General features: G+C 43.2%; 1 protein-coding gene across 2 annotated transcripts in view; it reads right to left on the bottom strand.

Moving 5' to 3' along the window:
- Positions 1 to 16791, bottom strand: part of CAMK2A (calcium/calmodulin dependent protein kinase II alpha) — a 53856-nt gene extending 37065 nt beyond the window's left edge. For both annotated transcript variants that reach the window (XM_044664503.1, XM_044664504.1), the window contains exons 1-6: positions 16683 to 16791; positions 15369 to 15452; positions 12655 to 12749; positions 5366 to 5488; positions 4210 to 4293; positions 2338 to 2380 (exon numbers count right to left, since the gene is read on the bottom strand). In XM_044664503.1, coding sequence (XP_044520438.1) covers positions 2338 to 2380; positions 4210 to 4293; positions 5366 to 5488; positions 12655 to 12749; positions 15369 to 15452; positions 16683 to 16791 — 538 coding nt within the window. The remainder of the gene's footprint in view (positions 1 to 2337; positions 2381 to 4209; positions 4294 to 5365; positions 5489 to 12654; positions 12750 to 15368; positions 15453 to 16682) is intronic.
- Between the last annotated feature and the right edge of the window lie 382 nt (positions 16792 to 17173).

The raw sequence follows: 17173 nt of genomic DNA, 5'->3' as shown, positions 1-17173 counted from the left end.
GAGAGAGAGAGAGAGAGAGAGAGAGAGAGAGAGAGAGAGAGAGAGAGAGAAACCTAAAACCAGTCAGGAATTTAATCCTGACTATTCAAAACTGCTTTAAGGAAACATAGTAAGGCTAGGAGAGTGAATATCTGTCTCTACCTATTTTGGCCAATATTCAACCCTACCCCAAGGCCTACCTACAGCAGCTGCTGCAATCTTATCTAACACACTAGACCCTGTTCTCTGACTCCCTAATCTGTGGCGTACTCTGCACACTTTCCCAGCTCAGAGACTCTCTGGGGCTAAGAGCTCCACAAGCTTCCTACTACACACCCTTAATAGCTTTTTTTTAATTGCATACCCATGATTCCTTGGAACCTGGAATGAGAGGCACCATTTCATTCCTCATGTTAGCATTGTACTTTTTAGTTGCTAAAAGACCCTCACGTCCAGTATTCTACTTAATCCTCACAAATCTGTAATATAAGTGGAGCAGGAATTATTATCTCCATTATATTGTTGAGGAGACTAAGGTTTAGTGAGGGAAAATAAGTGTCATAAAGAGAAAGAGATCCATGGATTACCATCTCTTTCCACAACACCTCTCAGTGTCTTGTCTTTTTGCCATTGTCTTTGGTTACTATCAGTATCTTGTTTTTTAAGTCTCTTAAAAGTCACCAATATAGTCTTATTTAATAGGGAAGATGTTTCATAATCAATTTCTTGGCCTTTAAAGCCCTGTTTAGAGTCCCTAACCTAGGGAGTTCAGCAAGGGCTATCTAGTTACCAGACTGGAGAAGGCAGAGGATGTAAGGGAAATCCTGACAAAGCACACTCCTGGCTTTGAGGGTGAACAGACAGGGTGGTGAATAGATGATAAGGCTGTATAGTTAGTGATTGAAAGGGTCATAGATTCATAGAGTCAGAGCTGGAAGGGGCCTTTGAGGTCATCTAGTCCCAATCCATTTATTTTAAAGATGAGAAAAGTCAAGCCCAGAGATTGAATAGATTGACCAAGTTCACATGAGTAATTCTTACAATGGAAGAGCAAGGATGTGACCCCCAGGTTCTCTAATTCTGAATCCAGGACTCTTTCCATTGTACCACACTGCCTATCTTGCTAGACACAAGCATTTTGTCTGTCTCTAATTGACAGCCTGAATAGTATGCCATATCCATGGTATGAGAAGGAAAGACACTGTTGGCTGAGTCTGTTGAGGCCAAGAATGATTCCCCTACTGATTGGGCCTCTGGAAACTGCCCAAGTTGGATAAGATTCCATGCTTCCTGGGAGTAGGGAAGTGGGATGAACCTTCAGACCCAGAGCATATAGTATCCTTCCCTGGGGCTAGGCGGGACCCGGAAAGAGAACTGAGCTTACACTGCAATGCAGAATCACTCCAGAGACCCCCAATTTGGTATGAACTTTGCCACCTGAACTCAGTTGTCCTTTCAGTCCTCCCAAATACCTGACACCAGCAGCTAGACTCTGGTAATGCTGTCAATCATGTGCCCTTAGACAAGGGTCACTTATTGAATTCAAGTTTCTGTCCCTGCGGCCCCCCCCCCACTTAATTGGGAACTTCCTACCCACCCTCATAGGAAGTCCCTGGAACTTCTGTAGGCATCTCCCGACACCAACTTCTTCCCTCCTGACTATCCTCTACTGGACCAACTGAGGAAAGCTCTAATCTAGGCCTTGCCAGCTCCTTATGTGAGTCTGCTTTTAATACCAAGGCTGATGCTGCCTCTACTCCCAGCCCAGGAACCATTCTCACACATGGCACAGAGAAGAATGATCAAAAGACTGTTTTACATTCTTAGAAGCCTTTAGAGCTTACAAAGTGCTTTCCTCACCACAACCTTGTATGTAGTGTTATCCCCATTTTACAGGTGAGGAAGTAAAGCTCTCAGAGGTTTAAGTGGCTTGCCCAGGGTCATACAGCTAATTAAGTGCCAGAGTCTTGAATCCAGGTCTTCTCTCTGGAATACAAGTTTGTGGCTTTAGCCAATGGGCAGCTTGTTTAGGGACCAACATCTGTCAAGTCCATGGGATTTTTCAGCACTTGGTCAGCACCCTATGTTCCTCTTCCCCCTCCACCTACCCCTCAGCTGTCACCCCAAGTCTTGCCAGAGGACTAGCTGCCTCCGTGTCTGTGTATGCTGAGCAAGCAGTGATGGCAGTGGGTGGGGACCAGAGAATAAGTTCTCTGTCCTCCCTGGGCAAGGAGAGCAGGAATGTTTTCACCCCTGCCCTCTTCTGCATCCTTAAAGCACCATGAGTAGAGAATCCTTTAATGCCAGTGCTGAATTGTGTATGACAAATCCTGAGTACCAAAGGGTCCCACCACCTACCAGAGAAGTTCCTGGTGGCCAGCATGGTGGTAAGGATAGCTCCCTGAAACAGACAAAAAAAGAACAGCAAGAGAGGGGAGGGTGGGAAGAGACACCAGGGAAGAAAAAAGGAAGGAGGGAGGGATAAGAAAATGTGGAGAGTGGGTAGAAGGAGAGATTGTATTCCGAGACCAAGCCTCCCATTCTCCCCCATCCCTCTGTCCATCTGTCTTTAGCAATCCCAAGAAAAAAGAGATTGGCTGGGAAGGGTGTTATGTGGGCACAACTCCAGGGACAAGACTGTGTTGGACAAGAGTATTAATAGGCAGCTCCAGCCTAAGCCAGGGTTGCTGGCTAGACTCCAGGAGGCCTGCCAACTAGGTCTCCAAAAGGCCATGTAAATCTCCTGCCTGAGTCAGGGAGGTGGTCATTTTCTCAACCCTCCTTCCTCTTTTCTCCCCTGCTCCCAGCTTGAGTTAACCCTTTCCCTTTGGAGCATTTGGTGCTCTCTTTCCAGCCAGCCTACTATCTCACTAAGGAATCCCAGGCCATCAGAAAGGCTTTCCATCCCTTCAAATTCCACTTCAGTAAAATGAAAGGGTAGAAGAATGATTTCTAAAGCCTTTTCAGTTCTGATATCATCTTGTATGATAAGGTTTCTGGCTCCTGCTTCAATTTCTAAGATCCCTTTGGGCTCAAATATCCTCAAGGCAGGTAGGGTCTTCTCCTGGGATTTCACCAGCCCCTTGATGACAATATCCCTTAATAAATGTAGTCTTCTGCTCTTCCCCTCTACCTCCTATTGTTGGAGGCTGGAAGACTCTTGGGAACTGGCAAAGAAGGAGATTACCAGTGAGCTCAGCATGTCTAAAATAAATCATGCCTCAGCTCCATGTAATCTTGGGGGCTCATAGGCTATTTAACTGGGTAGGAAGCATACTTAACTCCTTCCTGTTCTGACACAACCCAGAATACACTGAGGGGCACAGGGTATTCAGGAGATATTATTCTAAATTATCTGGATAATAACAATATTTTTGGTCCAGACTCTTGATTTCATCAATATAGAGACTCCCAGGTGAAGAAAGTCTCTCTACAAATACAAATTGGCTTCTGTTTTCTGGGATACTGGAAAGTTAACCAGGATATGTCAAAGTCAGTATTTAAATTCAGGTCTTTCTGTGTATCTACAATACCATGCTGCCACATAATAATAACAATAATAATAATGATGATGATGATGATGACGACGACGATGATGATGATAAATGATAGTCCATTTCTATCACATTTTGTAACATAATGTAAGTGAATCACTTTTTTATGGTTTACAAAGTATTTTCCTTGCCATAATCCTGGGATAGTACATTTTCCCCACTTTACATAGGAGGAAAGTGACTTGTCTATGGCCACACAATAATAGGACCATAGATGTAGCGTTTAGAAGAGTTTAGAGTCATTCAGTCAAACTATTCATTTTTATAGATAGGGCAGCTGAAGCCCAGAGAGGTTGAAAGGAATTACTGCGTCACCAGCTAGTCATGCCTGAGGCAAGATCCAAACCTTTGTCTTCCTGACTCCAAGTCCCACTGCTTCATGACCCCAAGTCTAATGGCATTTGGACTCTAATTGGGTGGTGCCTATGTCTCCCCTGCTTCCCACTGGAAGGATGGAGGAAGAGGTGGGCTTCCTCACTGGAAACCACCACAGCTAGTCAACCACTCAACATGCGTCTTTGACACTCCAGTGAAGCTCATGGCCTAGACAAGGTCTGAGAATCTCCCAGTTCCCCACAGGGCTCCCACCCTGTCTTGCCTACTCTTCCTCCTGACAGAAATGTGTACCAATCAAGAGCCCAGCAGTGCCACGGAGGGAATCAGGCCAAGCGGTTACCTTCAGTTTCCTCCTGGCATTGAATTTCTTCAGGCAGTCCACGGTCTCCTGTCTGTGCATGCAGGAGGCCACTGTAGATCGGTGCTGGCAAAAGAAGAGAAGGAGAAGGGCATGAGCAAGAAGGATGGGGAGGTGGGGGTAGAATTTTTATCTCAGGAAAGTGTCCGTTTCCAAATTTCTGGGGTGGGGGGAGCTCCCCACTTGAAAGCAGGCAAATAGGAGCAAAAATGTGATGTTGCAAGGGCCAGCCTAACAAAGTGGGTCAAGCAATAAATCCTTATTGATACAAGTTCAGTAAGCCTAGAGACCTAATTTTAAAAGAAGAGGAAGCACTAGAAAAGATGGAGCCAGAGTTAGGACTTCTCGTGTTTGTTTGGATTTTTACACTGTAATTTTTACATTGTAATTTTACATTACATTTACATTACTTTTTTTACATTTTACACTGGAAAACCCATTTCCATGTTTTATAATTTACAAAGCATTTTCCTCACAACAACCCTGTCACATAATCAACGCAAGTATTATTATACCTATTTATAGATAAAGAAACTGGGGTTCAGAAAGGCTGGATAATTTTCCCACAGTCACACAGTCAGTAAATATTGGATCCAGAAGCTGAACTCAAGTCTTTTGACATCAAATCCATTGCTCTTTCTAGTACAACATGGATAGAAAACTGGATCTGGAATCAGGAAGACGTGAGTTCAAATCCTGATTCAGACACTTACTAACTAGCTGTGTAACCCTGGGTAAGTCACTTTGCTTCTATTTGCCTCAGTTTCCTCAACTGTTAAATAAGTATAATGATAGCACCTACCTCACAGGGTTGTGAGGATCAAATGAGATAATGATTCTAAAGCACATTACCAGTACCCAGCACATAGTAAGTGCTATATGAATGTTAGTTATTATTTATTAACTTCCAATTCATTCCTCCTAACATGTTTTTTCTGGGACAGGGACAGGAGCAAGGGGCCTCATTTGCAAAGCAGTGTTGTATAATTTTCTAAACACTCAGACCCAAGGCAATGAGAGTGCTAAATGTTCTTTAGTCCCTTGAGAAGCAAATTATCCCCACCATGTGAACCAAGTTTCTGTGTACACCCCAACCCCGGCTATCCAACCCCACTCCCCCACCCCAGGCATTACTTACAGAGATCCAGGGGTGCTTGAGGGCTTCAGCAGCTGTGATGCGCTTGGAAGGGTTGATGGTGAGCATTTTGTTAATCAGGTCCTTTGCTTCTGGGGTAACCGTGTCCCATTCCGGGGATGGGAACTGAAAGGGGCAAATGGGCCAGGTTTGGCTAGCCTGCCACAGGCCACCCCCTGCAATCAGAACAACTCCTGCCTGGCAGGGGAGCAGGCATAGGAGAGCCATGGCACAGAGACCCTTCTTGTTTGGGTCTGCCAGAGATACAAACAGTGGCCACGGAGACCTTCGCCTGCCTGAGCAAGGTCAGAATTCCATCTCTCTCAGGGGGAGCACCCGGTGCCAGTGGGAGAGGGGGAAAGGGGTTAAGCCGTCTCCTCTCTTCATGAGCCCTGACCTCTAGGATGCACACTTTAAGAGCTACCATAGACAATCTGGCATCTGTCTAACTGAGGGTGATCAGAGCTGTGAGAAACGCCAGGAACGCTGTGGCAGACTGATCGAAAGACCTGGGGATTTTGAGCTAATAGAAGATCTGAGAATGACAGCCTTCAATGTTATTGTCTGTGATTTGGACGGATACCCAGATGATGGAATCAGGATGTTGTAATAACAACAATAACAATAATAGCTCACATTTCTATAGCATTGAAAACATCCAAAGAAGTTTAGGAAAATGGGCTGAACCAAATAATATGAAACTGAATAGAAATAAATAGAAAGTTCTCCATTTGAGTCCATAAAATAAAAAGTACAACGTGAAGGGCATCTAAACAGCTCAGTGGATAAAGCGCCAGGCCTGGAGTCAGGTAGTCCTGGGTTCAAATGTGGCCTTAAACACTTCCTACTGTGTAACCCTGGGCAAGTCAGCTAAACCTGTTTGCCTAGCCCTTACCTTTTTGCCTTAGATTTATTACTAAGACAGAAAGTAAGGGTTATTATTTTTTAAAGCACAACATGTATAAGAAAAAGACCTGGGGATTTTCGTGGACCAATATATTAATGTGAGTCAACAGGACGTTATGACTGCCAAAGAAGCTAATGGGATCTTGGGCTGTGTGAATGCTATTTCCTTCTATTTAACAATAAAGATGTAGCAGGTGCCTATTGTGCCTAAGGAAAGAGAAGTCCAGTAACTCCATCAGGGAAGGTGATGGTAGAAGGCACCCCGAGCACTGTGAAGCATCACACGTGAGGAGGGAAACCGACAGAAGAGAGCATGTCTGGATGATGAGGAAGATAGGAGAACCATATCATACGAGCAGTGATGGAAAGAATTAGGCCTTTTTAGCAGGAAAAAGAGAAGATATAGGAGAGACACAATACCTGGCTTCAGATGCTTAAAGGGCTATCATGAGGATGAGGGATTCAATTTATTCTATGTGATTCTTTTCCCTTCAACACAAGGAATAACTTTTCTAGAAAATCAATCTGCCTAATAATGGAATTGCTGCCTCCTGTGGAAGAGAACTTGCCATCCCTGAAGCTATTCAAGCAGAAGATGGATAACATAAGGACAAGGTTTATCAATTGAAGGCTTCCTGCAGGATGTAGGAAGTTGGGCTACCTGACCCCTTACAGTGCTAAAATTCAATGAGTCTAACATCTGGGTATTAGTCCTGGCTCTTACCCAGACTTAGCTTTGCTACCTGAGGCAACAAGCTATTTCTCTTTCCTGCACCAGGCCTGGAGTCAGGAAGACTCCTCTTCCTGAATTCAAATCTGGCCTCATATTTACTAGCTTTGTGTCCATGGGCAAATTACTTAACCCTGTTTGCCTCAGGTTCCTCATCTATAAAATGAACTAGAGAAGGAAATGGCAAACCCCTCCAGTAATCTCTGACAAGAAAACTCCAAATTGGAACATGGAGATATGTCCATAACTAAAAAATGGCTGAACAATAAAAGATGAACTCAGAGGATCATAGAATTTCAGAACTGAAAGTCAGTAAGTCAAGTCAGTAAGCATTTATTAAGCACCTACTCTGAGTTAGCTAAGTAGCACCATGGATAGAAAATCGGACCATTGAATGAAGAGGACCTAGGTTCAAATATGGCCTCAGGAAGCAAGTATGTGGCTTAATCGATTGAGAGCCAAGCCTAAAGATGAGAAGTCCTGGGTTTAAATATGGCCTTAGACACTTCCAAGCTGTGTGTCCCTGGGCAAGTCATTTAACCCCCACTGACTTGTTTGGAGGGGACCAGTTATAGAGAGTTTTACACATTAAATAGAGCTTTATATTTGGCCCTGGAGGTAATAGGGAGCCATAGGAGTATCTTGAAGCCCTTTACCACTCTTCTGCCTTGGAACCAATACATTGTATTGATTCTAAGATGGAAAGTGAGGGTTTAAAACAAACAAACAAACCAATATGACCTCAGGCACTTCCTAGCTGTATGACCCTGGGCAAGTCACTTGCCCAATGGTTACCCCATTGCCTAGTCTTTACCATTCTTCTACCTTGGAAATAATACTTATTATCAATTCTAAGACAGAAAGTAAGGATTTAAAAACTTCTTTTAAAAGAGCCTACTCTGTGCCAGGCACAATACTAGTAGAAGGGGATACAAGGAATGGCAAAACCAGGTCCTATTTTCCAGAATGTCCCTGTCTGATGGGAGAGACAACATGTCAACATCTATCTGCCAATGAGATCTATACAGAATAAATTGGAGGCAATCAGCAGAGGGAAGAAGGCACTGGTATAGAAGAGAACCAGGAAAGGCTTCATTTAGAAAGTGAAATTTTAGCTGAGACCTGAAGGACTTCAGGGTTAAGCCAGTATGAGGTAGAAAGGAAGAGGAAGAGCATTCCAAACATGGGGGACAGTCAACAAAAATACCTAGAATTAGGAGAAAGAGTGTTATGTTCAAGGAACAGCAAAGACCAGTGTTAAGAGGTCAGAGAGTAAGTACATGGAGAGGACAAAGATATAAGGAGACTGACTTGTTTGGAAGGGACCAGGTTATAGAGAGTTTTACACATTAAATAGAGCTTTATATTTGGCCCTGGAGGTAATAGGGAGCCATAGGAGTGTCTTGAAGCAGGGAGAAGGGAGGCAGAGGTGATTTTCCCAGAGTTATACAACTAGTATATGTCAGATGTGGACCCTGAACCCAGGTTTTCCTGATTCTAATGCTAGCTCTTTATCCATTACACTACTCTAACCACTCATAAGAGAAAAATATAAAAAATAATAATAATATTAAGAGCTCTCACATTCTTACTGACACACGCTAGTTTTTATGTTTCCAAAGTGCTTTTCCAGCAGAATGTAAATGCCCTGAAGACAGAGATGGTTTCGCCTTTGTCTTTTTCTATTGAGTGCTTCACACATAGCAGGCACACATAAATTCTCCCTGGATTGAATTGATGTGAATATCTCTGAAGTCATACAAGTGAGATTATCTCCATTTTACAGGAGGAAATTGAGGCTCATAGAAGGTCATTGCCTAGCCAGAGCTTGCATGGCAAGTCAATGTCCAAGATGTACACCAAATCCAAGGTTTCTGTCATCAAGCCCAGGACTCCTACACTATGTGAAAAAAACAAAACACATTAATAATAACCAAAAAAAAACCCAAACCCTTTTCATATGAAGCCCAGAGTGCCCAGAATTTTCCTGTTTCAAAGATTATAGGTAGTAGGACAGAGATGTATTCTAAAATCAAGGGACCTCAAAGGCTGGGTAGTCTGACTCAATCACATGGGAGTCCCTCTATGACTCATCCAACAAGTGATTGACTAGCTTTTGTGCAAAGACCTCAAAGGAGGGGGAGTGATGACTTCCTAGGGCATCCTGGATCACTATGGAAGAGCACTAAAGGAAAGAATTTTTCCTTACATCAAACCTAATGTTGCCTCTCAGCAGCTTTCTCCCCATAACGCTAACATTCTGCCTTCTGGAGATAACATCCATTCCCTCTTCTCTATAATCACCCTTCAAATATTTGGAGGCAACTGCCATGCCCAGTGGACAATGAAATGTCACAGTGGATAAAGCACTCAGTCTAATCAGGAAAATCTGAGTTCAAATCTGGCCTCAGACACTTACAAGCTATGGGATCCTGAGCAAGTCATTTAACCCTGTTTGTCTCATTTTCCTCAATTGTAAAATGAACCAGAGAAAGAAGTGGCAAAACCATTCCAGTATCTTTGCCAAGAAAATGCCAAATGGAATCACAAAGATACTAAACAACAATAATAACATCATGTTCCATCACTCCCAATCTATCTCCAAGTCTTCCTTTTCCCAGACTAAAAGTCCCCAGTTCCACCAAATAATCTTCAAATGTTATGAACTAAAAGCCCCTTTACCATGTCAGGGGAGTTTATGGAAATGAAAGGGCAAGGGTGCTTGGAGAAAAGGGAAGTATCTAGATTAGCCTCTAGATAATAATCTTCAGTTTATCTCTAATACTCCCTCCATTTCTAAATTCTATATTGTACTAGATGATCTCGTTGTTCAGTTGTTTTCAGGCATGGCTGACTGTGACCCCATTTGGGCTTTTCTTGGCAAAGATATTTGCTGGTTTGCCATTTCCTAGTAATTGTCTGAGGCTAGATTTGAACTTGGGAAGATAATGAGTCTTCCTGACTGCAGACCCAGCACTCTATCCACTGTACCACTTAGCTGTCCCACGACAGTCTCTAAGTTCCCATAATCAAGAATGTCATTGCTGAATCTCAGCCTAGATTGATGACAAATGTGTGTGTGTGTGTGTGTGTGTGTGTGTGTGTGTGTGTGTGTGTGTGTGTGTGTGTGTGTGTAGGAAGGAAATTAAAGTCTCCTCCATGTTGGATTGGTTCTGCGCAATGGAATTTACTTACAGCCAAGAGGGTCAATCTTTCCCTCCTTCCCCTCCCCCCCCCCCATTCTCCCTTCCAATGGCTTTAATTCTCATCTCTCTGCAGATGACTCACAGATCTCTCTATCTAGCCACAAACTCTCCCTAGCTCCGGCCTCACATCACCAATAGGATAGTCAAAACTGGGTTGTCTCAGGGACATGTCAAACTCAATGTAGCCAAACAGAATACAATGTCTTTCTTTGATTTTTTTTTTTAAAAAAACATTGCCTTGTGTCTTAGAATCAATACTAAGTAGCAGTTCCAAGGCAGAAGAATGATAAGGGCTAGGCATTTGGGTTTAAGTGACGTGCCCAGGGTCACACAGCTAAAATATGAGGCCACATTTGAACCCAGGACCTCCTATCTCTATCCACCAAATCACCCAACTGCCCGCAGAACACATTATCTTCTCTCCACCTTCAAACCCATCCCTCTACCAAACCTTCTTATTTTTTCCAATGGCACCATCATCTTCTAGTCTGCGCCATTCATAACTTCAGCCTTATCCTTGACTCTTCACTCCCTCTTACCTCACAAATCCAATAAGCTGCTAAATACTTCTAACTCCACATCTCTTCCATCCTACCCTTTCTCTCTATTCAAATAGCCAGCACCTTAGTTCACATTCTAAGCCCCTCTCACCCAGATAATTACATTAGCCTCCTAACTGGTCTCTTTGCTTCAGTCATTAGCATAGGGAATTCCTGGATGAAAACTCTCTTTACCAATACAAGCTGGCATTTTCTCTAAAAGTCATAGTCTTAGAGAGTTCCTAGAAGGCAGAGGTTAAATGACTTGTCCCTGGGTACCAAGCCAGTATGGGTCAGAGGTGGGATCTGGACTCAAATTTTCCTGGCTTCAAGGCCAAAAGGCCAATACCCTATCCACTATGCCAAAAAATATATACAAAATAAAAACAAAAGGGAGTGGAGACATAGGGGACACAAGCAGCTAGGGAGCAAAGAGTTAGGAATCCTACTTGGAGACTCGCACAAAATCAGCCAGGTCCCTTTCTCCCTGACCCTCTTCCAGATCTTTGAAGGCAATGACCATGTGCCCCTCCTTCTCTTCTCCCAAACATTCCCAATTCCTCCAATCCTTTCTTCTGTGACTTAATTTCTATATTGTTCACATTCTGGGGGAATCAACTTTGGCTGGGATAGTCCTTTATTTTGGGGAGAACAATACTCTCCTGTGCTTGAGAGCTAGGCGTGATATAATGAAATTATTTTTCCCTTCCCATTAGTAAAAATGGCGTTCTTGCTTCTCCCTGTGCTACTTAAATGCTTGCAGATTTATTAAAATGTATTCCCTTGAGCTTTAGAGATTCTGAGATTAAGAGAAGGAAGGGATGGAAGTCCCAAAGAAAGTGGGGAGGGGAAAAAACTCATCTTTGGCCAATAAAACCAACAGTTGGTCCATTGTTCATTAGTCCTAGGATATGCCTGTTAGCTTAGCTTTGCAAATGAGCTGAGGTGGAAAAGGGGCAAGGCTGGAGAAGAAAACACCAATTTTGCAATGGAAAAGAAGGCTGAGTTGGGTTTAGGTGATAGAGGAGACATTCATGTTTGGTTCCTGGCTGAGGGAACATGCCATCTGGCTATGTGATGGGGCGAGGCCCAAATGCTTACTTTGATGAGGAGAGAAACTAGATAGCCCTGTACCACCCAACAGGGTGGATTAGTCATATTTTAGAATGAGATTCCTGAATGCTCTATGAACTAGTTTTGCTATAAGGGCCTTTCTCTTCATTGCTAATAAAGATCTCTTGAAAAGAAGAAAAAGGTAACCCCTGTCTTGAATGTGCTAAGGGGAACAAGGAAGCACCCATACCAAGATCAGTAGAAGCTAGAAGAAATCTGGACATCAGAGAGCAGGCAGAGATGGATAGCAATAGAGAGAGGGGCTTTTCCCCTTTCTTCCCTTTTTCTTCCCACGTGAGTCTGAAGGGTGGACCATTAGAAAAAAGCCTCAGAAGGGCCTGGATCTGATATTTGGCTGTGAGGGCTACACCCACCCTTACTCCTAATGCAAATATTATTTACAAAGGGATACTAAATTCTTGCTACGGCCTTTCCCCGACAACCCCATTAGGGTTGATGGTGAGGTACCAGCCCTGGGTTTGTCAAGGGCCATCTTTATTTCCTTGGCATTATCTTGAGCTTGTTATTATGTTACTTGAGCTATTCTAGCTTCTAAAATAAGATATGTCCATGACATATATTGTGTGCCTAGAGCCATACCAGCCTTTAAGAACCAAGACATAGGAATCTCTGTGCAAAGGCCAACTTAAGCATGGGAGACCTCCTGTCCATAAATCCTACAAGAGAGGCCATTTTTGGTTGAGAAATAATAGAGAAAAAATAAGGAGGACCATCCAGGTCCAAAGTGCTAAGAGGGCCAAGAAGCAGCAGCAGCAGCAGCAGAAGAGTAATACTCACATCATAGGCTCCAGCTTTGATCTGCTGGTATAGTCGGTGCTGGTCCTCATCCCAGAAAGGAGGATATCCCACCAACAAGATGTATAGGATGACCCCTGGGGAAAAGGAACAAGACTGTGAGACGTTGATGTCAGGAAGCCTAGGAAATGATGAGGGTGACATTTATAGATGCAGTAACCATGGAGGCAGCAATAAAGGAAAGCAAAGCTAGTAACTTTATTACCAAATCCAGTGGCATTATCTGTCTTCATCTTCCTTGACCTCTCAGCAGCAAATGACACTCCTGGATATTCTCCTCTCTTGATATATTGCTTTCTCACAGTCCTCTTTATCCAAACTGTCTCTATCTTTTTTAATCCTTCTTTCTCTTCTTGCCCCCTAAATACAGGTATACACCAAGGCCCCAGCCCCAAGACAGCTGCTCTTCTTTCTTTACATTCTCTCCTTTGGTAATCTCTTCCATTGCCACAACCTCATGATCACTCAGAAGAAGTGAAATGGAATGAGCCTTGAAACTGATGTCAGAGGACCTAGGCAATCACCTTCTTTCTATGGGCCTCACTTGACTCCTCTGTAAAAGAGAGTAGACTAGATAGAAACTAAGGACCCTTCCAATTCTGTCTTATCTGTGATCTCAGCAGAGATGATTCACCAAACTAGATCTTCCAAGCCTGTAATTTTCTCACAAACTTCAGGTTCAAATATCCAAGTACCCATAAGACATCCCCATCTGGATATCATTGTGATCTCAAGTTCATTATCTTTAAATTTGGATTCATTGCTTTCATTCTATACTCCATTCTTCTTTTTTTCTCTTTCTTATTTGTGTCAATAGCACTTCTATTCTCCAAGACAATCCGGCTCAAAACCTGAATCATCTTTAACAATTCCTCCCTGGACTGGCAACCCATATCGGTTTCCAAGACCTATTGACTCTTCCTTCCAAATCTCTCATATTTACCCTCTTTCCATTTCCACTGCTCCCTCCATAGTTTAGGACCCAATTACTTCATACTTGGACTATCATAAAAGCTTCTTTACTAGTCTACCTGTCTCCAAACCTTTTTCATCCAATCCATTGAATATATTCTAACAAAATAATATTCCAAAAGTTATCATAATGTCCTTGAAAATCTGGGCCTTGGTTCTTTCATCTGTAAAATGATGTGGAGCGACCCAAGTTTCTTTTTGGCACTAAATCCCATGATCCTATGTCATTCCTTTGCTCAAAACTCTTAAGTGGTTCCCTATTGCTTACAGTTTCCAATCCAAATGCCCTCCCTACTCCCTCCATCTCCAACTACCAAAATTCAGCTCAAAACCCACTTCTTCCAAGAAGCTTGCCAGGTCACCCAAAGAGGATCTCCTCTCTTTCCTTCTCATCTGAATTCCTCTAGCACTGATTATCCGTACCATTCATTTTGTTATTATTGCATCCTGCCTTCAACTATAGCTATTTGTATGTGTGCATCTCCTTGACCAAAGCAAGCTCCAGATCATACCTATCATAGTATCATACCTATTTATCTGTGTATTTCCCCTAGGCTATAAGTGCTCAAGATGAAAAAGGAAATGGAAAACCATTCCAGTCAGCATCATTGCCAAGACAATCCCAAGGGGTTGTGAAGAGTCAGACACAACTGAAAAAATGACTGAACAACAACATCTAAGCACTCAGGACATGTTTATCGAATAGATCAATGAATGAAGATGGTAGCAGTACTAGAACAGAGGTTGTTGGAAAAGAAATGATAGAAAAGGAACCTTTATCTGGCTGACGTGGTAAGCAATGAAAAAGGCAAGGAAGGGAATGAGGAGATTCTGGGGGATCACAGAAGATTCACTTTGTCTACTCAGGTCAGCTGACCTGGACGCATCTCCTTGTCACAGACACATGGACAACTAACAGGGTCTCTTTCAGGAAAAGAAATTTTTGTTACCTCCTGCCACCAACAAATCACAAGGTCCTTGTATGGCAGTCCCTGGATCCCCGTGATCTAGACAACTACAGTCATCCTACAGGTTTGCTAATACTGCTTCCTGCCCACAGGGAGAGGGTTAAAACTGGTATATTAGGTGCATTTCCATGAATGCCTCCTCCTTATACACCCTCCCTAGGAGGTTGTGCCAGGCACAATAATGGCCCAGAGGGAAATAGAATGCCCACATGGCATGGTGTTCTCCTGGAATAGAGGCTCCTGAGAAAGCTAAGTGGATTAGTGGACCAGACATTGTAGAATTTGAGGCTGAATTTGAACTCCAGTAAATCTGACTTTAGGCAAATCTTTGTAAATCAATTGTAAAACAGGGACAATAATAGCACCTACTTCACAAGGCTGTTGTGAGGTTCAAATGGGATAATATTTGTAAAGTGCTTAGCACAGTGCCTGGCATATGGTGGGTGCTTAATAACTACTGGCAATTACTTCTATTATCATGACTTCCCTCCAAATGGAGTTCTAACAAAAAGAATGGGTGGGGGACAGGGAGCTCATGAGAGTGTGTACCAAACAATAAGGGATGCTCATCTGGCTTACTCTGGGTTATGTGGATGACTCTTGTTGGCACCTGGAACCTTCTGAGGTACCTGGATGTCTCTGCTGTCGTAAGCCAGGATATAGTATTCACTTACCTGGTCCATAGGTTAGCCAGAGAGCTCTGTTGCCCTAACTTCTTCTACCTTTATTGCTTTTGTCTCCAAAGGTCAAACTTACCACATGCCCAAAGATCCACAGGTTTTCCATAGGGGTCCTTTCGGAGTACTTCTGGGGAGAGGTATCCTGGTGTCCCTGCAAAACCTGCTCCCCACAGACCAAAAAGAAAAGAAAAGAAAAACAGATGGGCAATGATTTAATCTTAGCACTTAGGAAATGTTCCTACTAAGACCATGAAGGATGAACTATCAGTGACTTTTCTTTTCCATTCCAATGGTTACTATCCTCATTTGTTCCCATTATTTAATATTTGGACAATCACAAAAATCCCTTTATTATTTTCCCTGTCTTCAGACTCCTTCACCATTCCATCCTGTACATATCTAACATATACCTCTGATCTTTTCACTATCCCTGCTCAAAAGCTTTCAATGGCTCCCTATTACTTATAAAATAACAGTCCCAAATATTTGATCTGGGAGACACATTCTACTGAAGGAGTTTACTCCCACATACAATCCTTTAGAAATATCCCCAGGGTGTGATATATGATAGCACAGTCTCTAAAAATTGTAGTCGGGAAACCTTGGCCTGTTCATGGACAATAGAATAGATTAGAGAAAGAAAACTCAAAGTATAGAGAATTTGATCTTCTCCACTCTGAATTTCTTTGTCCCATCTGTGTTTTTGGAGATAGCAAGTATTGTCATGGTAGAAGGAATATGGGGAAAGAACCAGTGCAGAAGGGAAATCTGCCAGGAGAGGAGATCCTTTGCCCCATCCATTCTTCGGTTTAAGAACAGAATTTGTCCTTGATCATAGTCAAAGGAAACTTCTAGACTAAGACCTAGATATCTGCCCTACTCCAAGTCTCCTATGCCTCATGCTATGGCACTGGATTTCAATTCAGAAAATTGGGATTCTAACCCCAGCTTTACCACCAGCTCACTGTGTGGCCTTGGGCAAGTCTTTTCCCCTCTGCAGGCCTCTATTTCTTCCTCTACAAAGTGAGGATAATCTTACTTGCATGATTTACATCACAAGGGTATTGCGAGGATCACCTGATACTAGTTATGAAAACACTATGAAAAGAATAAAGTATTGTGCCAATGGAAGGAATTATTACAAAGTTATTGCAAAGCCCTCAGTAAGCTATTCTGAGCAGCACAGACCAGAGGAGATGGTAACAGCTGAAGCAACTGAGTTGGTTGGGGTGCTGCATTTACTTCCTGGGCCCTGGCCAGATCGTGGGAGCCTTCCAGTCCTTTGCCTTCTTTCCATCTCCCATTTTCAGGGCAGGCAGAGGTGGGAAGGCAGAGGTGAGAAGGCCCTTCTAAACCACACCAACTCCATCCTCCCTCCACACCCACTCACCGAACCATGCCTGCTGCTCTCCCTCCACCTCGATGGCCAGGCCAAAGTCAGCCAACTTCACTGCAGCACCTTTCAGTTTGGATGCCAGGAGCAGGTTCTCCGGCTTCATGGGGGAGGGAATGAAGGGAGAAGCAGTCAGTCAAGAAGCATTTAATAAGCATTTGCTGTATGCCACAGCATTTACTGTGCCAAATGCTGGGGAAATACAAAGAAAAGTCAAAGCAGGGGAAGCTAGCACAGAGTGTCAAGCCTGGAGTCAGGCAGACAGACCTGAGTTCAAATTTGGCCTCAGACACTTCCTAACTGTGTGACTCTGGGAAAGTCACTATCCCAATTGCTGAGCCCTCACCACTCTTCTGCCTTAGAACTGATATTTATACCGATTCTAAAATAGCAAGAGAGAAAGAAAGAAAGAAAGAAAGAAAGAAAGAAAGAAAGAAAGAAAGAAAGAAAGAAAGAAAGGAAGGAAGGAAGGAAGGAAGGAAGGAAGG

Source organism: Gracilinanus agilis, chromosome 2 (genome assembly GCF_016433145.1).
Source record: "Gracilinanus agilis isolate LMUSP501 chromosome 2, AgileGrace, whole genome shotgun sequence".
In the NCBI taxonomy this organism is placed as follows: domain Eukaryota; kingdom Metazoa; phylum Chordata; class Mammalia; order Didelphimorphia; family Didelphidae; genus Gracilinanus; species Gracilinanus agilis.
This window is presented reverse-complemented; position numbering and strand designations above follow the sequence as displayed.